Source organism: Talpa europaea (assembly GCF_964194135.1).
Source record: "Talpa europaea genome assembly, chromosome: 9".
Classification (NCBI taxonomy): domain Eukaryota; kingdom Metazoa; phylum Chordata; class Mammalia; order Eulipotyphla; family Talpidae; genus Talpa; species Talpa europaea.
In genome coordinates, this window is record NC_140076.1 from 61,935,309 (window position 1) to 61,962,985 (window position 27,677).

Sequence of the window (27,677 nt, forward strand, 5' to 3'; positions counted from 1 at the left end):
TGCTTTATGCTATTATTCAAATTCTCACAACTACCCTGTAAAGCATGTCCTGTTATTATCTCAGAGGAAACTGAAGGATAAGAAAATTAAAGTGTTTGCCCAAGACCTCAGAGGCATGAAGAGGTAGAGCAAGGGTTTTATAGTAATACATTTTCACAGTCACGCCATAGACATTCTAAAACCCAAAGCCTTTTTGAGTTGATTTTTCTGCACGGTGAAAGGTAGTTGTCTAGTTTCATTTTTTTGCATGTGGTGGTCCAGTTTTCCCAGCACCATTTATTGAACAAACTGTCCGTGTTCCATTGCATGTTCTTTGCACCTTTGTCAAAGATCAGTTGTCCATGTAATTGTTGTTTTATTTCTGGGCTCTCTATTCAGTCCATTGGTCTGTGCGTATGTTTTTGTTCCAATACCAAACTGTTTTAATTATTATGGCTTCTACTATAGCTTGAAAGTTTGGAAGTGTGATACCTCCTTTCTCCTTTGTTTTCATCAGTAAGGCTTTGGCTATTCGTGTTTTTTTGTGGTTCCATATGAATTTCATCAGTATCTCTTCTATTTCTTTGAAGAATGTCATTGAGATTTTTTATTGGAATAGTGTTGAATCTGCATATTGCTTTTGGTAGGATGGACATTTTAATAATGTTAATTCTTCTAATCCATGAGCAGGGATGCCTTTCCATTTCTCTGTGTCTTCTTCTATTTCTTTTAACAGTGTTTTATAATTTTATTTCACCTCTTTTGTTAGGTTTATTCCCAAGTATTTGATTTTTCGGTTTCAATTATAAAAGGGATGGTTTTTTTGATTTCTTCTTCAGATTGACTGTGTATAGGAAGGCTACCGAATTTTGTGTGTGGATTTTGTATCCTGCTACTTTACTGAACTGGTTGATTATTTTGAGTAGTTTTTCTGTGGAATTTTTAGGGTAAGGTTTTCTACATATATTTTCATATTATCTGCAAACAGTGATAGTTTTACCTCTTCTTTCCCTATTTGTATTCCTTATATGTCTTTCTTTTGTCTTATTGCCCTGGCTAGGACCCCCAGAATTATATTGAAGAGCAGTGGTGAGAGAGGACAGCCTTGTCTTGTTTCTGATCTCAAAGGAAAGGCCTTCAGCTTTTCGCCACTGAAAATAATATTGGCAGTAGGTTTCTCATATATGGCTTTTATCATGTGAAGGTAAGTTCCTTGTATCCCGAGAATTTCAAGCACCTTCATCATAAATGGATATTGGACTTTGCCGTATGCTTTCTCTGTGTCTATTAATATGATCATATGGTTTTTGCCTTTTGTTGATGTGCTGGATTACACTGATCGGTTTTTGTATGTTGAACCATCCTTGTGCCCCTGGGATGAATCCCACTTGATCGTGGTATATTATCCCTTTGATGCATTGTTGGATTCTGTTGGCAAGGATTTTGTTGAGGATTTTTGCGTCAGTGTTCATTAGGGAGATTGGCCTATAATTCTCTTTTTTAGTGCTTTTTTTTGACTTTGTGTGAAAATCAACTCAAAATGGGTAAGAGAACTGGACATAAGACCTGAAACCATAAAATATATAGAAGAAAATATAGATAAAACACTAGAAGACATACATTGCAATAACATCTTCAAAGACTCATCAACCAAAGCAAAGATAGTCAATAAAAAGATAAACACCTGGGATTACATCAAATTGAAAAGCTTCTGCACAGCAAAAGAGATATTAACCAAAACAGAGAGACACCCCACTGATAGAAAAAAATCTTTGCACTCCATTTAACTAATAAGAGACTGATCACAAAGATATACAAAGAACTCACATGACTCAACAAAAACAAAATAAACAATTGAGTCAAGAAATGTGCAGAAGAACTTAAAAGACATTTCTCCAAAGAGGAAATGCAAATGGCCAACAGGCATATGAAAAAGTGTTCAACATCCCTTATCATCAGAGAAATGCAAATCAAAACTACATTGAGATATCACCTCACACCAGTAAGAATGGCACATATCAAAGAAACAAGCAACAACAAATGTTGGAGAGGATGTGGTGAAAAAGGAGCTCTCCTACATTGCTGGTGGGAGTGCAAACTGGTCCAGTCACTATAGAAAGCTGTCTGGAGGTTCCTCAGTCTACTAAAAATGGAGTTACCATATGGCCCAGCAATTCCACTTCTGGGGATCTACCCAAAGGACACAAAAACATTGATTCATAAGAACACCTGCACCCCTATGTTTATTGCAGCACTATTTATAATAGGTAAAACCTGGAAACAGCCCAAATCCCCAAAAATAGATGACTGGATCAAGAAGATGTGATATATATACACAATGGATTATTATTCAGCAATCAAAAAAAGATAAACTCATGCCATTCGCAGCAACATGGATGGAGCTAGAAGGAATTATGCTCAGTGAAATAAGCCAGAAGGAAAAAAGAAAAAAAATATCAGATGGTTTCACTTACAGCAGGAATATAGGGAAAACAAATAAGATATCAGTGTAAAAAATAATAATAACAGTACATAATACAACAAAATTGTACAAAACAAAGCAAAAACAGACAATTATAAATAAGAGACATGCTGCAGGGGTGGAGGCAGGAGAGTGATCAGAGGGAGGGAGGGAGGAGCATAGGGGACGGAGGCGATGATGCATGGGTGCACTGGTGAAGGAAACTCTATGGGGACTACACCTAAGGGTATGGGGGAAGCAAAGACCTACTAAACATAGAGCTTCCATATGATCCAGCAATTCACTCCTAGGTATTTACCCAAATGACACAAAAACAGTAATTCCAAAGGGCACCTGCACCCCTATGTTTATAGCAGCACTATTTACAATAGCTAAGCTATAGAAACAACAGAAATGCCCAAAAATAAATGACTGGTTCAAGAAGATGTGGTACATATACACAATGGACTATTACCCAGCAATCAAAAAAGATAAACACATGCAGTTTGCAGCAACATGGATGGAGCTAGAAGGGATCATGCTCAGCGAAATAAATCAGAAAGAAAAAGAAAAATACCGGATGGTCTCACTCATAGCAGGAATTTAGAAAACCTAAATAAGAGACCAGGAAAAAGACTAATCAATGCAAAATAAAAATCAAAATCAACAAGCAACCATAAACCAGAGACACACTATTGGTCGGGGGAAGTTATGGAGGGGCGGGGAAAGGAAGGACTAGAGTCAAAATAAGGGGGGGTGCAATTGTATGGGGATTATAACCAAAATGAAAATGCATACATTTTGCAAAGATGAAAAAATGTAAGAATTATATAAAATAAAATATTTAAATTAAAAATAAATAAATAAAAATGAACAATGATGTAAAAAAATAAAAATAATAATTAAAAAAAATAAAGCCCAAAGCCTGAGTAACGTACATGGGTACTTCCTTTTCCTCTCTCCAAATGCTCCCCACGTACAACCTGCTCTGGATAAGCTAACATGCTCACAGCTTCCTAGAAGCACCATGGTGTTTTAGCCCACAACTTTGCACTGGCCATCCTTCCCAGGTCATCCTGCTTACATTCCTGCTCATTCTTCCTTCCTTTTGAGGTCTTTCTTGAGTGCCTAGATAAAGCTAATCTCACCCAGTTTGCTATTGCAGAATCTAGAAAGCACTGGGCATCTGTCATGGTGCTAATGGCACTATAATGTGACTACCTGGAGAAGTCTTGCTTTCACCCCATTGTACCCTGAAGGCAGGGCTTTGATAAATGTGACTAGAATAAAATAATGGAGAGTTCTCCAAATCTGTTGATTGGACATAACAGAGCATGGTCCATTCCTGTCAAAGTTATTATAAAGTTATCACAATGTTACTCTGTTTAGATTTAAAGAAAGAAAAGAAGGAATCAGGTCACTGGTAACTCACACCTTCTGTTGTATATTTTTACCATTAAACTGTGTTAGCTCCTTTCTTCCATCACCCTATAACTTTTAAGATGAGCCCCAATCTGACCACAGCAAGGGAAAAAACACTATAGACTCAGACCCAACCACACATGATAGCCTGCACTTGACTGTGCTGCCTGCACCTCTCCTAGCACTGAGTCCAGGACCCACAGGTGCAGGCTTCTGCAAACCCTGCCCTCTCCGCCAAGTGGGGTCAAAACAACTGAGCATGTCACCGATTACCTCATTCGCCCTCCAGAGCACTACTGAGATTAAAATGAAGTCTTTTCCTTGACCCTATAAGCCTTGTTTCCTCTTGTTAAATAATCGTTCTCAGGGTATCTGAGTTCCCTCTACTACCTTGATTCGGTTCCAGGAACTGATCACACCATCACAGAGCTGTTACTTTGTCTAAATGTTCAGGGTCCCTTTTCTCTGGAAACCCCAAAGCCTTGCCTCACACTCACTGGATAAGTAAGTGCATGGCACAGCACTAGATCATTTATGTAGTTATATCTCAAATTCCTCAAAACCTTCATGACAAAAAGATAGAATTTTATTAATTCATTATTCTAGTTAACAAATCTCAAAAATCTACTGTGTGACAAGCAGGACAATGAAGCTAAGAGACACGCCCACTGTTACACAGCTGACAAGTAGCAGAGGTGGGCTATGATTACTGTTCTTTTCAATCCCCATGACATGTTCCAGCTCTTGATCCTTTTTCTTTGCCCTGTAGAGATGAAAATGAATTAGGGAAATGCTTGCAATCAGAAGTCTAATGTCAATGGTGTACACATATCATTGGCTGACTCAACTCTTCATAAGACCCTGGTCTGCACTTTCATGCTCTGCCTGCTCCACACCATGGGCTATTTCTAGAACATGCAATGAGTTTTCACACCTTCATTAACATTCTTATCTTTGTAATGTCCAGACTTCACTTGTCCACTCATTCCCCTTGCAGATACCCATGATTTATTCATCACTTGTATTTATTAAATAGCTCAGTGCCATCCCTGCAGTAAGGGATGAAGATACAAGACTTAGCCCCTGCATGTAGACAGCTTCCAGTCTGGTGACAAGCCAAGATGCGTAAATAAAGCAAAGCATGGAACAGTATGTCTCCTGGCAGGCAAACATGCTGTGTGGTAGTTCAACAGATAAACCTGGGGACCCGTCTTGGGCCTCATCATTTGAGATGCTGCTGTCTTCCAGCTCTTCCTTCGTTCTTTCCTTAATCCCATACAATGTACTGCTCCTCACATGTTTCTTATATACAGTTCATTCTGTAGTCACAACATACTTCACATTGTATCAAAATTTATGACTTAATTATCTACCTTCATCACTAGAATCCGTTCCTTGAGAGAACTGATTGGTTTAATCGACAAATGCTTATTGAGTGGCTTGCAAGACTATAGTGGTTAAAAGCATGAGTCTTATCATTTAAATCCTGACATATACTTACTAGCCACATGACGTTGCCAGGTTACTTAATATCTCAGCTCCTCAACATTTCCACATGTCTAAAATGAGAATCGATCAGGAATATACTGAAGCTTAGCACAGCCATATCTTTACCCAATACACTTTTTGTCTTTGACTTGTCTTTGGCATTGCTTATTTCATCATCAATCCTGGCATTACTCATCCTGTGTCCAATCAATGACAATGTTTACAGCAAGGGTCTCCATCATATCTTGACAATATAACAATATCAGCAACACAAAGCAGTTTGGGATTTATTGTTAACATCATAATACTCACTTCCAAATATAGGTAGGCAGCTTGGCATCATTATTATAGCAAAGTACTATTAATTATTTTGAAAACTGCCAACATCATGTACCAAATCAACTATTAAGAAACACAAAATAATTCAATAGAATAATAGTTAAAAAAATATTAAGAGAGAACATTAGCTTGTTGAGTTGACAAAGAGCACAGCATCTTTGAAATTATGAACCCTTACAAAAAAGATTGTGTAAACCATGGTGTAAAGAGGAAATTGTATTATAATTCTAATCTTCATGGCAGTTTGGTTTTAACAGGCATAAAATAATAGTAAATAATTACATAATTTATTCAGATCCACTTAAGTCCAAAGTATTTCAAGAAAAAGTTTTATTTAGGAATTCCTCATATCTTATAAAGATGAATTAGCAGAATATCAACCTCATGATCTCCAAATTTCGTAAGGAAGAAGAACTCCAAAATGATGTATATAAATCATCTCCTACTGATAAAAATTTTTAAGAAAAACTGTTTAGTACATAAAATCAAAGTGTTAGAGAAAGTTTAAATTCTGAGAAAATATTGTGTCCCTGCTAACCAATTTTTAAAATTACAGACTTTATACTGGGAGAGGATAATTCCTTAAAGCTTTGTGTCTCTATAGGATGTGGAACTAAAATTCAGGTAAGAAGGTATGCCTGGGGGGCATATTTATGACACAATCACAATAAGGGTACTATTGGTGTCCCCCAAGTAAGAATGAAGTTATATTGTAGGGTTAAGGAGTGAATTGGTAATTCACTAAATGAAGTGGTTACCTATCCTTCGTGTGGAAGATCTGACTACAGAAGCAGAGAAGTGGGCCTGTGCCCATGTTATAAGTGTTTTCATTTATTAAGGCAAGAAATAAAGAATAAAATATCATGGAATATATTACATTTGTACATGCCAGTTGAAAGGATTGCTGTTGCTTCTGAATGCCAAAAATGTATGTATAAAGGTGACTCCACCCTACCCATCCTAACTCATTTGATTCCCAAATGCTGGCTTTAACTCAGGCAGTTTCCTTGACAACTTTTAAACAGAACAGCAAAACGTTGAGGCCAAGACACTTTATGTTCAAGTCCATGATTCTGAACATTTGTGATTTTCCTTAAATAGAACCTAGACTCAGTATCCATGTACTTCTAGAGTGAATGGAAAGTACATGTACACACAGATACATAAGCATATACTGCACCAGATCATACATTTAATTCTGAAGTTTTCAGGCATCTATCCTTTTTTAATCCCTACAGATATACATGTGATAAGTGGAACAGAAAATGAAAAATCTCATGGCTTGCGAAAACTGTAACTGGATATAATAACAACATCATAATGCATCATATCAGAAGTGCACATAAGTACCAAGTACTTTATGTACAATATCTAATCCTTACCTAGAGCTATTGTTATTCCTATTACCAATGATAAAATTTTGACTCAGAAAACAAGAACTTTAGAAAGCCAGTTTTGCCACAGATCTAGTTCTGTTACTTTGGGGAGGTTTCCTAACTTCTCTAACCCTATCTTACTCCTCCATAAAATGGGTATAACCATACTGACCTCAGAAAGTTAAAACAAGGGTTAAAAGCAAATGCATATAAAGCACCTAATATATAACTGACACTACGTTAATATTACTATGAAGTTAATATTAATACTAATGTTATCCAAGACTACACAAATAGTAAGTAAAGAAAACATTTAAATTGTATGATTGATTCTGCAATCAATACAAACAGTATATGCACTGAGACCCTTATATGCACCAGTAATGCTACATAAGTGCTTTACATGGATTAACACAATCAATGGTCACAATAGCCTTCTAAAATATTATCCCTATAATACCTATAAAGAGCCTGAAATATAAAAAATACCTCATAACTAATAGTTATTGGGAGTTTGACAGGCTTTCCCATCCCCAATGTTAAGCATGTCCAATAACACAATACCCTCAGCATGATCACATTCATTGATCTGTCATGACGCTGTACCTGCACTTTGAAACCGCACACATCTCAGATATACTAGAGAGGAGAAGGCATACAGAAAGGGACATTGCTTTGAGTTCTTTATGAAGATGGGCAATATAAAAACATAGCATAATACTATCTTACAGTGTCATGAACAAGTTATATCAGGAACTGTACATCCTTTTTAGCCTATCAGGTTGTGGTTGAATCAAATTAGACCTCTCTCCAGTTTTTCTTTATAATACAAAGTTTCAAGTCATCTGGACCACTTGAAAAACACAAGAGTGATCCCAAAGTCACATGTGAACCGACCCCTCGTGGTCAAAGATCCCCACATGGGCATAAGTGGAAAGTCAACTTATCCTATTTTCCTCTTCATACTTTCACAGTCAAATGATCATGATCAACAAGAGTCAGAAGAAAAAAAAATAAAAAAACAACAGCTGCAGAAAAATGCTGATGTGAGTGGCTGCCAACATCATGTGCAACTGATAATAAAAGGGTACAGGATGGTAATGTAAGTCGAGGCCCCTCTGACTCAACCTCTCTACAGCACCTCTCAAGAAGACTAGAAGCAGCAGCTGGCTTCTTCCAAAACAAGTCCTAGAGAAACAAAATTAGAAAGGCCCCCATCCTTTAGATGTGCTTTTGAAAATACTGAGTCCTTGATCTGAATGGATTTTTATAGACAGTTGACAGGTCAGACCTGAGTGCATGTTATTCTAAAGGTCAAAGAGTTGGCAAAAATGGATGTGACTGTTGTCCAGCAAGAATGAGCTCGCTTTGAAGTCTGAAGCTTAGATGAGCTGATTCCAAAGTGCTCTCTGCGAATGCAGCAAAGTTGAGGGTGAAAAATAAAAATGCTTCTCTGTGTAACTGTGACTTCTTTTAAATAATGTGGGGTCTATTGTTCTACCTTTCTATGCTGTCATGACCCATTAAATCTGGCGAGTGGGAACCAACCTGTGAAGTAGGGTGGTGTTAGCAAGCAGCCACCAGGAACATTTCACTGCTTACATTCTGCAAATGTGCAAGAACAATCCTCCTGCATATACCTAGTTTTGTGTGCTCAGTATCTGCCTTGTCCTTTATTTATTTGTGCTTAATTTCTCCCTCACAACTTGTACTTTATTCTGTAGAGAACTTCTGACCAAACTTGTAACTAAGTCACTGAATCTCTGAGTAGTTTCTGTGGTTATTATCATTCAGACATGCTGTTATCTGAACCTTACTAAACTTTCAGTTTAGTAAATTAGAGTAATATTCCACCTCATAAATCAGAAACACAACCCTATGTCCCTCGTCTCAGCAGCTCCAGTAGCTGTGGAATGGAATACCAGTGGAATTAAGAGAAGCTCTTGCAGAATCAAATATCACAGAAATGCAATAATTTGTCTTTATTATTAGAAGGTCAAATACCATGTACCTCTGACAGTTGCATCAATATTTTTACAGTCCTTAGGCCTTGACTTGCAGCAATGGCGTCTTTAACAACAACAAAAAGAAAACTTAGGTCTAAATCCTGACATTGTTAAATCACTCTTAGATACCTTTTCGAAAATATGGAGATTTAAGACGTAAAGCATTCAACCTGGCGCCTGGTTTTCCCAGAAACTGGATCTCCCAGAATTGTGTTCCTTGGAATAGTCACTTTGGAGCACTCTGAAGACCTTGTTATTCTGAAAAACCAGCAATCCTTTTCTTAGAACACTTGTGTAGGGGGCGGACCTGGGCACAGTGCAGGTTTTCTGATCCCATGCAGACCGGGTAAAGGAGGAGTCAGAGTCCTCAGTAGTTTTGCAGGTTTTTTATTTGGGGTTCACCAGGCATATGGCAGGCAGGGGTGCTGGCTGGGGGGCTGGGAGGCTGGCAGGCCTCCCAGCCCCCAGCAAGTCTTCACTCTATCTGGGCTCTCTGGCGTTCTCTGCTTCTGCTTCAGCTTCTCTTTCAGGTTCTACTGCTGCTGCTGCTGGTGCTGCTACTGCTGGTGCTGCTGCTGGCGTCCCCCTATGACGCCGCCCTTAAAAGCGCAGTCTTAACTCAGCTGAATCCCATCTACCTATGCCCACACCCTATTCCAGGTGCCCGCCATCAGGCATGCATTCAGGACAAGGATCCATCATCTATCCTGATGGCGGAAGGGCAGAAAAGCCTGATATTTTCTTTACCCTACAGTCCACCCCCTCAGGGTTTTCTGCCATACAGTCTATACATATATATATACAATTTTCTAAGCAAACAAACAATGCAGCCATGGCCCACAAAAGCAAATACATCAAATAACAAAATACAATATAACAAAATACAACAGAACACAAATAAGTCCAGGCAGGGCACCAACCAAGTGCAAAAGACAATTATTGGTACCAGCGGATGAGCCACCAAATCTGCTGCCGAAGGCACTGCTCATACGAGGGAGGGGAAATCATACACGGCATCTGCTATAACATACCAGGAGCCGTCAGGCTTCCTGGCCTTCTCTGGCTGTAGTCTCGGCTACAAGGCACACACAGCATCCACCCCCAGGATGCACTAGCTCTGGGATTGGCAATTTTATTCTGTTGGGGGTAATCGCCAACCCTCAGGGTTTCTGTCTGCAGTCGCTCCAACACTCGGCCTTCATGGCCACCCATGCGACTCACAGACCCCTGCACTCAGGCCAACCCACTGCACAAGCACATGGGTCGGGATCCAAACTCTGCATTCGGCTTGGGCTCCACCCCAAGCCACGTTCCCCACCCGTCCCCCAAGGACAGGTTCCTCAGCTCCTCACCCTCACTCAAGAATGAGCAGGGCATCACCCACAGGTGATTTTACGAGAATCACAGGTCTTCAGCATACCCAGGCTGCTTAACAGCCACTTAGGGCTTCTCAACTTAGCATCAGTACCAGCTTTTGCCTACTTAGTTGGCTTTTCTCCTCCACCTGGCTGCTGGGCATGCACAGGCTGCTTTTGGCCATCTAGGCCCACTGGCCACCCCCAGATTCCCATCTCCTGGGGTTTACAAACAAAACTGTTCCACCCCCCAGGGTCCCAAAACATATCAACCTGCAAGGTCCTCCGCCTTCTGGCGGGTATTGTCAGTCCTAGTCCATCAGTCCATCAGTTCAACTCCATTGGCCTCTCCCTGCATCAGCAACGGCCTGCTGCCTCAGGGGTCATTGGCTGGTCCTTTCCGGTGTCGTTGGCTGGTCCTTTTGGGCGTCTCCTTCACGCCAGGTCTCGTCCTGTAGCTCGTGGAAGTATCCATCTTCTATACCGCCATGGCGCCTCCAGCGTCGTCACAGGCAAACGCTTACTCCTTAGTCCCTTCCAGGTCTTCAGAGGGCTCCAATACCCGTCTGCATGGATCTTCCCGACTTACGCCAATTGTAAGGGCAGAACTGGCCGCAGTGCAGGTTTTCTATTTGGGGTTCACCAGGCATATGGCAGGCAGGGGTGCTGGCTGGGGGGCTGGGAGGCTGGCAGGCCTCCCAGCCCCCAGCAAGTCTTCACTCTATCTGGGCTCTCTGGCGTTCTCTGCTTCTGCTTCGGCTTCTCTTTCAGGTTCTACTGCTGCTGCTGCTGGTGCTGCTACTGCTGGTGCTGCTGCTGGCGTCCCCCTATGACGCCGCCCTTAAAAGCGCAGTCTTAACTCAGCTGAATCCCATCTACCTATGCCCACACCCTATTCCAGGTGCCCGCCATCAGGCATGCATTCAGGACAAGGATCCATCATCTATCCTGATGGCGGAAGGGCAGAAAAGCCTGATATTTTCTTTACCCTACAACTTGCTAGTGAAGAAGCTAGTGACCAAAATTTAGCTTTTAGTGTCTTCTTGACACAGATGCAACTAGTTCATCATGACTTAAAATGCTCATCATGGACCTTACTTAATAAAGTCATCAGGTGGTAAATATTACCATTTTACAGATGAAGAACAGATGCACAGCAAGATTACCATTTTAAATTCACATTTGTAAAGAGAGGTTCAACCAGGATTCCAAGTCCAATTCCAAGTCCAGTGTCCTTTTTCCTACCATGTGTAACTCAAGGGTCCATAGAGGTCACAGCAATTTCTGGAATGTTTGATGATCTGAAACTCTTGTTCCCCCATTCACTGTTTCTGCTATCTCCCATTCCTCTGTTATCCCTGCTCTCTGAACTCCTTCACTCACCAGTCAGGTGAATCTGAGCGAGCAGGGCCAACCAGAGGGAATATTATACTGTAAGTTCTCAAATGCTGAAATCCATCAGCACAGGAAAAAGCTTCATAAAACTTCAAATAGCACAGAACCTGTAAAACCTCTCAGGAACCTTAGCAAAAACATTCACTGAATCTACAGCTTAGTCCCCACGGAAATGTGACAAGAAACTGGGCTACTCAGAGGTAAGCACCCAAAATGTATGATGTTTTAAAAAAGTCAAAAGAAGAGGGTAAAATTCCAGAGAAAATAATGAGCCTTTGACAGAGGTTCTCAAACTTTACCATCCATTAGAAACTCCTGGAGGATTTGCTAAAGCATGGATTACTGGGTCTCACCTCCTGGAGCTTCTGATTGAGTAGGTAGGGTGATGCTTGAAAACTGCACTTCTTATATATTTCCAAGAGATGTCCATTCTGCGAGACTGGGCATCAAACACTGAGGAACAGAAATGCTGGTTTAAGGTGAATAATCACCTAGCAAATGAACTCCTTACTTTATAAAAGTAGGTCTCTGCTGGATTCCCTCAATAATCAGTTAAAAAACAAGCCCTGAGCTCATTAATACTAAACAGAGGCAATTTACCATTGTGGTAAAAACCTGGATGCTACGGCCACATGCCTGGGTTCAAATCCCAGCTATGCTGTGTGACCTTGGACAAGGTTCCTCAGCCTCTTTAAGCCTCAGTTTTCTCACCTGTAAAATATATCTGATAGGGCCTCCCCTGGTGGTGCAGCGGTTGAGCGCTGGGCTGCAAGGCTGCCCAGAGCCTCTGCAGCGCTGGTTCGTTCCCCATCTGCCGGCGAGGGTCCCCCCCCAAAAAAAAATATATATACCTGATAATTATAGTATAACAGGAATGGTGGAAGAGGTTGGAATATCTAAAATGCTCACAACGGTGCCGGCACATATTAATTACCCTGTTATTAGTACAAACTAATACTATTATTTACTTGCTTCCACCTCTAGAACTATTACTCTCTGCTAATCGCTATGTCAGGACTTGGGGATAGAGCTGTGGATCAAATATACAAATTCCCTGCACTCACCAATCACAGTACTGCAAGGAAAACACCACTTGAGTAGTTGTGACAAAACAGTACCTGCTTAAATCAGAAACCTGAAAGCAGGGGAATTAAGAAAATGCTAAAGAAAAAAAAAATCACTACAAATTGAATGTCAATCAGGAAATAGAAAACATTTCTTATAGTATAAATCACCAGAACAAAACCTGGTTCTCTATAATCATATCATATACTTTCCTGGAATAAACTATTATGACTTTTAAAATATAATGGCATGAACAGAAAGTCTTTCCAGTCACTTGCCCTAAATTTCTCAACCTCTATAATTTGTCCTACACTCCACATCAAGGGCTACCAAGGTGAGTAAGCTGTACTGTCTTTGTGCAAAGGGATCCCGGTTGCAAGAAAATCATCATGTGCTGAGGAATGATGCCATACAAGGAGAGGGGCTCCCTGGTGGTCTAGGGGTTAAGTCTCAGAGCTACCACCATGAAGGCCCACTGCAAAGGCCTGAGTTCGATCCCCAGTCGGGAAGCTCACCCACATGGCGCAGCAGACCTCTCCTGTCTTGCCCACTGCTCCCCTTAGCAGTGTATTTCGGTTGATCTTCCACTCTGCCTCTGGTGAATTCTCTCACCCTCCACACCTCTGGCCTACACCCCAGTTCTTCTATGCAAAAATAACTTTAAAAAACTTAAAAAAAAAAAAAAGCAATGCAAGGAGACATGCTAGAAGAACCAGGAACAATGCAGAGGGAGTGTCGAACAGCCCCAGGGAGTCTGAAGGCTTCACAATAACATGACATTTGAGTCCTGAAGGATGAGCAACAGTTCAGCAAAAAGAAGAAGGTGAAGATTCTAGGAAGAGGGAACAGTATGTGCAAAGGCAGGAAGACATGAAAAGGCCTGACTAGCCCAGGGATGGGCAAGCTGTTTGATGGGACTGGAATGTTGCTGTGTAAAGAACAATGCTAAGAGGAAGAGCGCTCTTGTTGCATTTGTGTGAAATATCACCAGTTCTCCATGTAATTAAATTTTATTTGAAGGCATGGGGATGATGTTCAAAGATGGTAAGGAGATAAATGCATAAACCATAGTCTGTGGGTTTTTACTCTAAAGTTGTCCTTGTTATGTGCCCTCCAGAACATTGATGTTTAAAGGGCAGAAACTGGTAATTAATTTACATCCATTTGTTCTCATACGCCAGTAACACATAATAAGAGCAGTAGCACACACAGTCAACACTTACTTAGTCCTTAGCATGTTGTACTACAAATTCTCTACACGTGAACTATTTCATACCTTGTAACAAGCCCATGAGGTACAGATGAAGGCCAAAAAAGTTGCTCGAGGTCACACATAAGTTCCAGGGTTGGCATGTGGCCCTGGACTTATAGGGCCTGGAGTTTGTTTTTTTTTTTTAAAGATTTATTTATTTATGCATACAAGAATGGGGGTACAGGCCAGAGGTGTGGGGGAGTGAGAAGATTCACCAGAGACAGAATGGGGAACAGAACAAGCAGGTTGACTGAAATATATTGCTGAGGGGAGCAGCGGGCAAGATAGGAGAGGTGTGCTGGACCATGTGGGTAGCTTGCTGGCCAGAGGTTGAACTCCTGATGCAATGCCTACGGATAGCTTCGTAGGTTGCATCTTAACCCCTTGTGCCACCAGGGAGGCCCCATGGAGTTTTTATATGGGGGACTCTTCAAAAAAAGGAATATAACTACATATTCCAAAACTCAAAATTCTGTTTAATTTTGAATACAAAATCTGATGCAAAAGTGTTTATAAGAAAAAGGTCAAAACAAATTAAATGGAGCTTTGGGGATTTAGGTCTCTCTGTCCTGAAATCAGTTACATCTACACAGAAAGGCTACCCAGTTGCAATTCCTCCCCACCTGGAACATTTCCAGAAACTTCCAGCACTGACAAGGGCCCAGGGAAATGAGGGTCCCCGAAGCTCACAGTTTGCTGAGTTCCCCTCATGGGAAATCTGCCACCACCACTGCCTGAGAGTCTCTTAAACTTTCCCAAATCACTTGAAGAAAGGCCAGATTTAAAAGTCAGAGGAAGATAGTCAGTTTGCCCAGACACAAGAAGAGATAGAGACAAGTGCAGTGTAGGGAAAGCTAGGGTTTCCATCTTTTCCCCTACTAGAAAGATGCGCTGTGACAAGGGGTTTCAGTGTTGCACAAACTTTAGGTTTGGTTCTAAGTTCGGTTTCTTAGTAGCTGTGTGACCTTGAGCATGTGCCTTGACCTCTCTGAATATCTACTTCCTCATCTATAAAAATGACATGTTGTTAATAATCTAATAGGATAACCAGCATACTACCCAGGACAGTCAGTCACCTTCCCTCTGAATATACCTTTCCAGTTCCCCTTGCCCCATCTGGAACTAGGTGAAGATGCGTAGGTAGGCCCCTTCTCTATAACCCCAGCAGAGCTGGTGGAGATCCCCTTCAGAACACCTGCCTCTCATTAATTCAGCAAGCACCCCCTGACTACCAAGATGAAAACAGACATGCATCTGTCATTAAGAAGCTCATGCCAAGTGGATAAGGATAGGTGAGGGACTCTTTTTTCCACCTTGAGTAAAGTGCTCCCAAGGGCTACAGTCATGCCTTATGCTGCTACAGCCCCCCAGACATGGACTGGACCTGTCTGAAAATACCATGGGTCCACCTCCTGCTGCTCTCACTCGCAGTCAGGGCCTATGCCAGACTCACCTGGGCCTCCTTGCCTGAGCCCCCCCCCTCCATCAGCAGGGATGCTGGTCCACACATCCCTTACATGGTGAGGTCCAGGAAGTTTGGTTTGCAGGGCACTGGACCTCCAGAACAAAGGAAAATACTGGCTCTTCCAAGGCAAAAACAAAGGTAGACTTCACCCCTCATAAATCCCTTCTCCTTTGTGGACATCAGTATGCAGACTCCCGGTCCTGCACCCAGCTGCATTTCAAACTATCTTTTGTGAAGGCCAGACACAGTGGGCATTTCTGTGTATGTACGCACCAGCAGCCATGAGCTGATTGTAACACGAACAATGCGCACTTCTTCCCACTTCTGACAGAACAGATGACACTGTGCTACAGGCCGGGGAGGGAGCGGATAACAGAACTAAATAAACCAAACCTTAAGGTTTATTACATGAAGTGCTTTTCTGATAAAAAGCACTCCCAAGCCTCTTTCCCATCATCAAAAAACTACACTGGGCTAGATCAGAGCTTAACAGCCAACCAAAAAAAAAAAAAAAAAAAAAAAAAAAACCACACTGAATCCCTGAGATCATTTTCCTGAAATAGAAAACTACATATGTTTCTCAAATTTCACATCAAGCCACTGCAGAGGCCAGACTGCAGAGTTGAACTGGGCCAGAGAGAGAGAGAGAAAGAGAGAGAGAGAGATGGAATGGGAGAGGGAGGAATCAGAGGAAAAGGAGACCATTTTTCCACATCACCACATTTCTTTAGCACAATCTAAACTTACAAACACCCCCCCACATACACATGCACAAGTTTCACAGAACTTGTAGTTAGGGTTGCTTATCGGGCAGCCTTTACTTTGTCAAATTAAGACGCATTGCCGTGGATTAGCAAGACTCCTTAAATTCAAAATGACTTCATGGTTGGCTCAGAGTTCAGTGTCTCTAGGGCCAGCCGCCAGGAACATATCCACTGCGGAGCTCCCTCCCTTCTCCATACTGACCTGCCTGACTTTTCCATGGAGACAGCAGAGTAAAATCCCAAGCAGACAGGCTGTCAGTGTTAATTAAAAGTCCAAACACCTCTTTAGAAATTATATCCAGCTCAATATTTATACAGCATATAAGACTTCTAAAAGGCAGGGGTAGAGAGGGGAGGGGTAGGTTAGGGCAGAAACAGGTTTGAATGGCATTTGGAACCCATTTATTTTTAAAAGACAGGCTGCCATCCCATATAGACCCAAGGAGATTCAAAACGTAGCAAAATGTGGAAGAAGAGTATTTAGAAAGCCTGGGGAAAGTGCTGAACTTTTGAGAAGAACAATATCTGGGCAATAATGAGAACTGACACTTTTTATTGGTGAATGTGGTTTCTGGCACATTTTATCAATAGAGGTTGACAATTTTTTGCATTTAACAAAAAGGAAAGCAATCTTCTAAATGACTTGGGAAAAAAGGCCTCCCTGACTGCAATTTCTTAATAATATTTAGGAATTTTCTTCAAAGGCCCTTGACAAAAATTTAGAGAAAGAAAGAAAGGAAAATGAAGGGAAAAATGTATATTAAAAAAGAAAAGAAACTACAAAAGAGAAAAAAAAGACCAAAAGCAAATAGCTTTTTGACACTAAATTATATCCCAGAGGGTTGAATTCTAAGTTCAGACTTGAGCAATACTTCTTCAACAGAATGACTTTAAGAAAGAATGGAAAAGAAGTCTTTGGTCAACACCATTACACCTCATAGACAGAACTTTAGTCCTGAAGATGCTAAATGGATCACATAACAATCCAATTCCTAAATTTTGCAGATGGGAAGAAACAGAGCTCGAGCCCAAGGTCACACAGCTGGACAGGACACAAGTCTTACAAGTTACAAACCATGTTACCCTGTGTCTCTGATGACACAGGTTCTGAACACCTCCACGCCATCACAGTCCTTGCAGTATCATAGGTTGCAAGGCTGAATCCTGACACCTTTCATCAGGTTGACCCAGAATGAGCATCTACAGCTTCAGTCCGAGGCTTCTGTAGATGTGTAAGAGAAGCCACAATGTCAAGGCCCATGCCCCCTCCTGCCCCACCTTATTCCACTCTTTCCTGGACATGCAGCCTCTGAATACTGACCAACCTGTAGTCTGCAGGCATTTCTTCACATCCACAACAGCTCTAAGACCCCTGGTAACACTCTCACACTCCAAGCCTCACTGAACCCTGATCACATAAACTGGGAACCACAGCAAAACCCCTAAAAGAGGAAGAACAGAAGCCAAACAGGTTATCTGGTGTCTAAGTAGCCCATCGTCCATGCTCCATTCACAAGCTACTTAGCTGAATTTGCGTATCCTTCACATTTTAAAACAAAACAAAACAAAACAAAAAACCAAAGCTGAAAGGAACAGTAAGTAGAAGTAGCACTTCTTGTACAATACTATGTACCAAATGTCATTGAGAAGTTTAACCCTTGGTTCTTCATTTTTTTTCCATAAAGCAAACCCTTGAAGTTTTCATCCTTCTTCACCATCAGCGAAATGGGATTGAGAGGCACTTAAATGACTTACCCAAATTCACCAGCCACTAAGTGGCAGAGTAAAACACTGAGCTAAGGACATTGTGGCCCTGGTCCTCATATGGATTTGAGTAATTTAAATATGTGCCTACCCACAGCTAGATTAAAGAGAAGATGCCTCTTAGGGGCTCTATTATTATACAGACAAGTAATAAGTGAATTAATAAGTGAACAAATGATGGAAATTGCCTCAGTTGCTTCATACCATAAACTACTTCTCCAAGACCTCCACCATTCTTACCCTGTTCTTCATCACCAATATGAAGGAATTATAGATATTGAGGATATTAATCAATGCAATATATTGAGCAATTACAATTTTGTGCTTGTCTTTTTACCTGCCCAATATTAATTCTCCCCTTTCTTTTTCTTTAGTAGCAAAGGAAAACACAATTTTAATCAAGTTTTAATGTAGCCAGCGAAAAGTTTATTTTACCCAGGCTCCTTTTTGGTAAGGTATGACCTTGAACATAAATTTGGTCAAAGATATGTAAGCATAAATATTATGTTATTCTTCTAAGAAGGTTGTTTAAAGAAGGATGGCTCAGATGTGGAGTATTTATACTTTTTAAGCCCCCCTCTACCAACCTTTCTTCCTGCTAAAGGAGAAAGGTAAAGGAGGCTCCAGTAACCATCTTGGACCTTTAAGTGACCTTGAGAATGGAAGTTAAGGTTTTGGAAGATACAGAAAAAAAGTCAAAGAAATGGCCCTTGATGCCTTCTTTGGACTGCAGCCCACAATAAGGACTCCATATATTTATATTTATTTATAGAAGATAAACTCTATGCTTAAGAAACTGTTATTTTGCATTTTTTACTTCCATTATCCATCACAGAAGAGATAAGGATCATATTTCTTCTTAGAGAGTGAATACTTTCCCAAAAATAAGGGTCAAGGAATATTTACAAGTCATTTCTCAGCACTATTAAATACTAAAAAATAAGGTGATGTGAGAGCATGAGTGAATCATTCTTCCTAGAACCTAAAGAACTGTTTTATACCATCATTCTGAGAAGTCATCCTTCAACACAAACATAAAACAATGCAAATCAAAGAACTGTAATGCAAATCACACTAAGAATAACTGATCTATTTCCCCTAGAACTCTAATTTTCCTGGTGCTATCTCTAGGATGATCTAAATTCAATTTCATTAACAGTTGTCTAAGAGTAAAAAAATTAATTAATCTTAAACCCCATGAGAACTCACTTTATACCTATAAGGATGGCTATTTTAAATAAAGGAAAACAAGTATTGGTAAGGGTGTTGAGAAACTGGAACCTTCATGTATTACTGGTAGGAATGTAAAATGGTACAGTTGCTATGGAAAAGCTTGGTGGTTCCTCAGAAAGGTAAACATAGGTTTACAGATGATCCAGCAAATACATTCTTACATATCTAAAAGAACTGAAAGCACAGATTCAAACAGATACCTACACACAATATTCATTGTAGCATCATTCATAAGAGTAACTGTAGGGAAATAGGAGGAAACGTGGGTTCACAACAGAAGTATGGAAATAAAAACTGTATAAGAATACAGTGGCGCAGTGGTTGAGCGCTGGGCTGCGAAGCTGCCTGCAGCCTGAGCAGTGCCGGTTCAATCCCCCGCCACGGGCGAGAGTCCCACATGGTGTGCAGACATCTCCTACCACCACGCCCACTGCTCCCCTCAGCAGTGTACTTCGTCGGTCTACCTGCTCTGTTCCCCTCTCTGTCTCTGGTGAGTTCTCTCACCCTCCCGTGCTTCTGACTGTACCCAGTGCTTATATAAACAAATAAATAAATCTTTAAAAAAAAAGAATATAATGGCATATTATACAGTCACAAAAAGGAAACGCTGAGGCATGCTTCAACATGGGTGAGTCTTGGAAACATTATACCAAGTGAAATAAGTCAGACACAAAAGAACACATATCATCTAATTCTACTCAGATGAGCTCTCTCAAATGTGCCAATTCATAGAATACACTATTCAGAGTAGTGCAAAGTAGACTAGAGATTAGCAAGGGCTAAAGGAGGGAGGAGTAAGGAGAAAACTGCTTGATAGTGACAGTTTCTGCCTAGATGAATAAGTTTTGGAAATAGTAGTGGTAATAGTTGCACAACACCGTGAATGTAATTAATACCACTAAAGTATATACTTAAAAATGGTTGAAATGGCAAATTTTGTTATATACATTTTACTCTAATTCATCAAAATAGATGAAAACCATTGAAATGTAAATTTGAAATGGACATATTGTATACTTGCATAGTATATGAAACTTTCTTTTTACTCTCAATAAAGCTGGTGCCTTGTTTTTAAATTAAGTCTTATCTCGGATATGCAACTGTGAAAGGTTATCAGGAGGTCAAGTACTGAGGAATAATGTAGAGGCATATAGCCAGAGGCAGAAATTAGAGTGGAAGTTTCTCACTTCTTTTCCCCATGCAGGAGGATGAATCTATCCCCAAACTTGCTCTTTCTACACACAGTAGCACAGAGCAAGCGCAAGTGACTTTGCACCCCACCCCTTACTTAATTTTCCCCAAGAGGGTAAGGGAAACACATCTGATGTTGAGAGGACAGAATATATTAAGCCACCACTAAAGGTGTCCCCCTATGTTAAAGATAAGGGTATAAGTCATGCCTAGAATGATATCAAGCTCACTTCTTCACTTTTTACACTTATGTGCAACCAGTGTGCCCTGAAGAGGATCTGGATTCACTTGGCTGTCTCAGTTACTGGATTTGAGATGTGGCTGACATATATGGTCTTCCTTCCTACAGCAAACACACATATACTTGAATATGCAGATGCTGGTATAGCCTTCATTGCATGATCCGTTGGGTTATACAGAAGCTCTATGTAACAGAGGTGCAAGAGCATTTTCTGAGATAATGAGGTAGTTTTCATTTTTCATTTAGCTAATACTTCTTTGTATGTAGTTTCTATTAGTCAGAGCCCTATTGGCAAGAGTGAGTGACACCTTGAGTCCTAATAACAGGGATGTTACGAGAGTTTAAATAATGAGGATTCATATAACTGGCCCTCACTGGGACAATGGCACTGTGGTCAGATAAGAGAACTGCTGATACTCCTGGGTGAACATGTTATGGAATTTAGGAGGTAAGGACATGATGTTTGCAATTCATTTACAAACATTTCAGCAAAGTATGTGCATATCAGGGATAGAGCACTTGAAAGCACAAATGTTAACAATATGTTAATTGACGAATTTAGGTAAATATATAGTTTTCAACTCATTCAATGCCATTCTCTCAAATTTTCTGTTCAAATTTTTTTCAAAATTAATACCTGGGGAAAATAACAAAACAAAAAACAAGTGCTCTCACAATTTAAGAAAATGCTGAAATCCAATATAAATATTAATAATTTCAATAACTAATAGACACATGTAACACAGGTTAACATAATTTGCAATTAACATAACTTAATAAATGTGGTTAACAAGTATAAGAAAAATTTATTATATTTGATAACCAAATAATACAAAACAAATTAGATACCATTTTATTCCCCCTTTGGATACTATTTTAAACCTAAAAAATATGGAAGAATTAACATATATACTTTATACTGTCCTATAATAACTATTACACAGGTATCAAAAACATGTTTTCTGATAATACTCACCGATATGAAAAATACAATAATTTATTAAGGAAAAATAAGTTGCACAAAGTAGATCTGCAATTTAAAAAATAAAAGAAAAACAAACAGAGGGTCATTTGACAAGATACATAATGATTTTCAAAAACAAAGAAAATTGAGAAACTGTCACAGTCAAGAGAGTTTAAGGCCATGACTAAATATATATGGTATCCTGGAGAAGACCACAAAACATAGAAAGGTCATGAGGTTAAAACTAAAGAAATAAAGAGGAATCAAGATATGAAATCAAGTTAGTGATAATATATCACTACCATTTCATCAATTGTGGCAGATGCATCAAATGAATATGTTAATTGTAAGGGTATCACATATATGGGAACTCTATACTATCTTCCTAACTTTCTGTAAATCGAAAAGTTTTAAAATAAAAACAATTTGAAAATAAAAAGGCATATTTGAAATTATAATTGAATTTAGAAGACATACTTTTAAATAATTTATAGAATACTGCCAATCCTTGATAATCTACTAGAAATTTCAGATTCCAGAGGTCTGATCTGTCCACTCAGTTAATCTTATGTTTCAATCTTGGCTACTAGGAAGCTAGGGAACATACCTATTAATAACTAGAAATAACTTGAGTTTCTCTGAAGCTCTTAATTTCATTTTAATTTTTCTATTAATATTTCACTCCATTGTAGTTTTTAAATATGTTTATCAGTTTTTATCTTATCCTATTGCCAGCCAACTCAAATCTCATTAGAGTATTTACAAGTTATATGCATATCTTTTTATCTGATTATATCAGTTGCTATTATTCAAATTCATGATTCCCCATCTCTCAGGTTAACAAAATTCTGAACAGTTACTTAACTGATAGAATGTGGCAAATATCTACAGCATTTAACCTCAGTTCTTGAATTGGGAAATGGTAATAACACCATATAATTTAACTCATGGTTAAGAGGACTAATGGTTTCACATTTATTAATACGCCCAGCACAAATAAAAAGCACTTGATAAATGATTATTACCATATTGTTACTATTAATAACAAAAACATAGTGATAATTATTTTAATTAGTGTAATAAAAATGGGGTTGAGTTAAAAGTTAATCATAGGCCAGGTGGTAATTTCCTCATTAATCCAAATAAATAAGAGAGGCCCATATTTTAAGATGAGAATTGTACCTAACAGGGAGATGGTGAAAAAAAGAGGGCAAGGGGAGAAAAATAGATAAGGAGAGAAGACAAGAAGAAAAAAGACTTCTTACACATTATCACTGCCAAAAACAAGTCTGAAAGCATTAAGGTGAAACATGATCACTTTTTAGCCTAGACTCAAAAGTAAAACAGAAAGAAAAAAATCCTCTTTAGCCATTTTGGCACTCTTTTTTCCCAAAGGCTCCCAAAATAATCATCATTTAAGAATCAAATAAACACCCAATCTGAACCCCTCCTAGGTTTAAAGGTTGCCAAGTTCATGTTCTACTGCCCAAAGTATTTTTGGCACTGGCACATTCCAGCTCAGACCCTCATCTTCCTTACTCTGGAAGCGGGGGCAGACAATGGGGATTTTTGATTAAAAGAACGCTGTATTCTTTTAAAGCTAAGTGCTACACATTTTATCCCCTGTACTTCTAACTCCTTCCATATACCTGCAAGGACATTCAGAGGAGGGTTGAGGCTCAGTGGGGGCAAGTAATTCACTCAGGTTCTTTCAGACAGTACATAGTAGAGGCACTGAGGCCAGGTGAAGCTGACGACAAGGATTTCCCTCATTCTACTATGCCAGAAATGTAATCCAAAACTCCCTGCCAAAATAGATAGAAAAAAGAGAAGTTAAAAAGAAAAAATCTAATTCCTTAAAAAAAAAAATGATCTGAGCACTGTGTTGGAAGTTTTTCTGTTACCTTACTCAGTGCACACGATGACTCCACAGAGCAGGTGCAACCATTATCTTATTTTACAATCCAGAAAGTTCAGAGCTATTACTAGTTCCACCCTGATCATGCAGGTTAAAAGAGAGAAGAGAGAAAGAACTGGGAGGTTGAGGACGACACAAGCAACAGACAGATGTTAAGAAATAGGTGTGCCAGGGAGAGGGGAACCATGCTTGCAAGAAGAACCCAGTCTCTGGTGTCCAAGGTCCACAGGCTCAGCCTTAGATGAGGACATCTAGAAGACAGAGAGGCCTCCGAAGGAGCTATTGAGTATGGGGCCAGAGGCAGGGAAGGGGGGATACAAATCTGTATTAATGAAAACAGAATGAGTCATCAGTGCCTCAGCCAATTAAAAAAAAAAATCGCAGGGATGACTAGATAGACAATAAATCTTTCTGAGCATTTTCATTTTCTGCTTCCGCAGTTTCAGACTATTGGGGCGGGGGGGTGGGTGGCAAAGACTCCAAGCAAGTTGATAGGTCGACACTAAGCTCTCCAAATTTAATTCACCAAACTCATTAAGGCTTTGAATGTATGGACCCAATTCCTCCCAGGTGTGAAGCACCTTAAAGAGTCACATCTTACTTTCAAGTATATCCTGTTAGGCGATGTTGTCCAAACTCACCTGATCATGCAACTACTTGGAGCATAATACAACATATGCAGGTCTGTCTCCACCTGCAGTTCTATGTTTGAGTCCTCAGGGTGTGTAGACCAATGGGTATTGCTGATACCCACACTATTAGCATTGCTTTGACTAACAGGTTTATTTGACAAAAATGATCAGAACAATTCCTTCACTACACAGGTGCAAAACAAGTCTAGAGAAAGGTGCTTCTAGACTTCAGAAAATTAATTTCACATTGAAAGAAGAATGCCCAAGATGAGGTCTTCACCTACATACTGATCTCCACAGTGGTGATAACTGTATATGGGTGACTAATGCACCTTTTGGGATAAAGCTCATACCACTCCCCCAAAAGCCTCTCCCCCAGTGAGGGATGAGTACCTGAAGTCTGCTGAAGTCATTTTTATCTGCATGTGGATCCCTTCTATCCTAGTACTTTACTGGTGGGAGGGGAAGATAATACCATGAAGAATGACGTGCCAGTGAAGCATGTCCTCTCCTATCTCCTGTCTGGAAGCTCCTGCAGCTGAACTATCACACTCTTTATCAACTCTCTACAAGAAAAGGTTCAAATTATACACAATGAGATAGACGGGAAAAAACCCAGAGAAAACGATTTCCCAATACAGCTTCCCCTGAGTTTAAATAAGAAAGGAAATGAGGATTAGCTCTCCGTGAATGAACTAACTTCAAAATATACCTCCCTCTCTCCTATGTGTGTGTGCATGTGTATGTGTGCGTGTGTGTCTGTGTGTATGTATGTTTACTCAGGTTTATCTGTCCTCTAGAAAATGGTCCTCTTCCTCACAAGTTTGTTCTAAATTATTTTCACCCGAGACCATCCATTCCTCCCCATCCCACAAAAATCAGAGGTCAAGATGACAACACACTTGTATACTTTGAGATTTCACGTCAAACCTGTCTCTCTATATATACCGAGGCACATATCCACTTTGTTAATTATAGCAGCTGAAATTTCACACTCAATGAGTGGTTTTTAAATTGGCTCTCACCGTAGCATACTTATTTATAAAGTTTATAATTTATTGGAAAAATGTTGTTTACTTCAGCATACATACCTCTACATTTCATGATGATTTGGGTACACTGATGTAAAAAGCAAAATAACTTCAGAACACACCCATCTAGTTAAAATGGGCTTCCTTTAAAATAAAACATCTCTTGACTTAATTTTAAGGGCCAAAGAGAAAAATCTTTTCCTTTTACTAACCACGTGAAAAGTGCCTGTGGAAAGAGTCACATTTCATGGTGGACTGTTCACATCTCCATCAAATGTGGCCAATTTTAATGAATGGTCTTCACCTTGGATACCACATTCCAGGACTCATAGGAACAATGGTGTTTGGGCATGTGCAGTAGAGATGGAAGATGGATTCAAGATGTTTCAAGTATGCAAAATCACATGCAGATGTACAAACAGTCCTTATAGTCACAGTGAGTTAAGAAAGCAATATATATATATACAGACAGTGGAGAATGGATGAGCACAAATAAAATCCAACTTGTAATTAACATACCGTGATGTGACACCTGTTGCCTTCCACGATAAGAAGTCTGGGAGATCAAAGAAATGTCCCGCCTTATCCCAGCAAGACTCTCTCAAGTTCTGCCAAATTAAATATATATTAGAATCAATTATGTTTTTTTTTCCCTACCCCTCTCCACTTTCAATAACGCTTCAAAATTTTCAAAACAAAAGCATAGCCAATAATACCCGGTAAGACATCTGTTCAGGGGCTGGGAGTGGGGATGACATAAAAGCAGTATTACATAGGAAAAAAATTGGTAATTATCAATCCTTCCAAAGTGACCCTAATTTCTTTAATTCATCTTTTCCAACCTGAAGGAAGCACACTCTGAGAGGTTATGCAATCCATCTTCCCAATAAAGGGCAAGAGGATATGTCTCAAGACAAATAATAAAATTTCAAAACTGAATAGCTATTCTGGGAAGAAAACTACACCAAGAAACTATCTGATAAATTGGAATGTATCCTTCCATGTAAAATCCTCCCTATATCAACTGGTTCCAAAGGCAATGGGAAAATGGTCCCTGTCCTCAAAGAACTTCCTCTAAAGTGAACGAGAATGGCAAATAGAAGCACTCTTGTAAAATGTTTAAACATGTGTTTCTTGCACACTATGAATGAAGTTTTTTTTTTTTTTTTCCCTTGCCACTGAGTTTTTCATTCTTCTGCCACCTGTCTGGAACATTCATTCCTTATCTACTGTATCCACTTGTTCCCTCCCAGGGTCCATGTTCCCCTACCCAGTTTGGTTAGTCCTATCTACTCTTTCTTGGGGAGGTCTTCCAGGATCTCTTACTCAGGTTAGGGCTGGCTGTCATTCAACCCACACTATACCATAATCATTTGTGTAATGTCTTTTCTGTTAGGTTGTAAGCTCTGTGAGGTCAAGGACCTTATCATCTGTATACACCATGATATCCCACAACTGTTCCCATCACCCCCTCCACACACACACACATAGGACTGGACCCTTAGCTGACAAATAGAAACTCCAAACATTTTATGCACTTGATTGGAGCAGGGGTGCATATGTGACCTAACAGAACCAATCAGATTCCTCCCAGGAATTCAAATCAGGATCCAAGTGGAGTCATGTAACTTCTGCCTATGATGGGAATGGGAGGTGAGATCATCCTGGAAACTATGAAGTGGCATTTTCTGCCAAGGACCTGAAGAAGTAAAAAAATCATAAAGGAAGAGTAAAGCATATAGATATAGTGTCCAAAAAAATGTTTCCTACTTACAAAGATAATTATTCACACCTTGGTTCCAATTACTATCTCCCCAAGAAATTATAAAAAAAAAGAGAAATAAATGTATTATAAGCACAAAGGAATCTTTGGAAACTTAAGGGCAACTAAGGCAGAAGTTCCAAAAGAGATATTCTGCTGTTATCTGCTAGCAGGCGATGCATCACAGGCACGCAATAAATATGTAAACAATTAGATAAATTGCTCAATTTTACCTTCCAATGTCTCTCCTATGAGGAAAGTTTCAAAGTTTATAAAGGATTTCTACATGTGTTATCTTGTTATAATGCCTCAAAATTTCCAAGTGCATTTTATAAACTTCCAACTGGTCTCAAATTCTGTAAGTTCCTCCTACTTCCCACTTTCTACCAATACTATATGAATCTAGAGGCCAATGTACAGCAGAGAAACTGAGTATTTCCTGTTAGAAATAACAGATCAAAAGACAGTGTTAAGCTCATTCTCCATCACTGTTGTGTGATTATTTGGTTTACATTCCAAAGGATCTAGTTGATAGTTTACATCTAGAAAATGACCTGTCCTAAACTTTTCTCTG

At 39.7% G+C, this 27,677-nt stretch overlaps 1 protein-coding gene across 2 annotated transcripts in view; it reads right to left on the reverse strand.

Annotated features, from left to right (window-relative positions):
- Window positions 1–27,677, reverse strand: part of FGGY (FGGY carbohydrate kinase domain containing) — a gene marked incomplete at both ends in the record, with an annotated part of 393,087 nt that overhangs the window by 319,914 nt on the left and 45,496 nt on the right. For both annotated transcript variants that reach the window (XM_084243991.1, XM_084243992.1), the window contains one exon: window positions 25,861–25,949. In XM_084243991.1, the coding sequence (XP_084100117.1) occupies window positions 25,861–25,949 (89 nt within the window). The remainder of the gene's footprint in view (window positions 1–25,860; window positions 25,950–27,677) is intronic.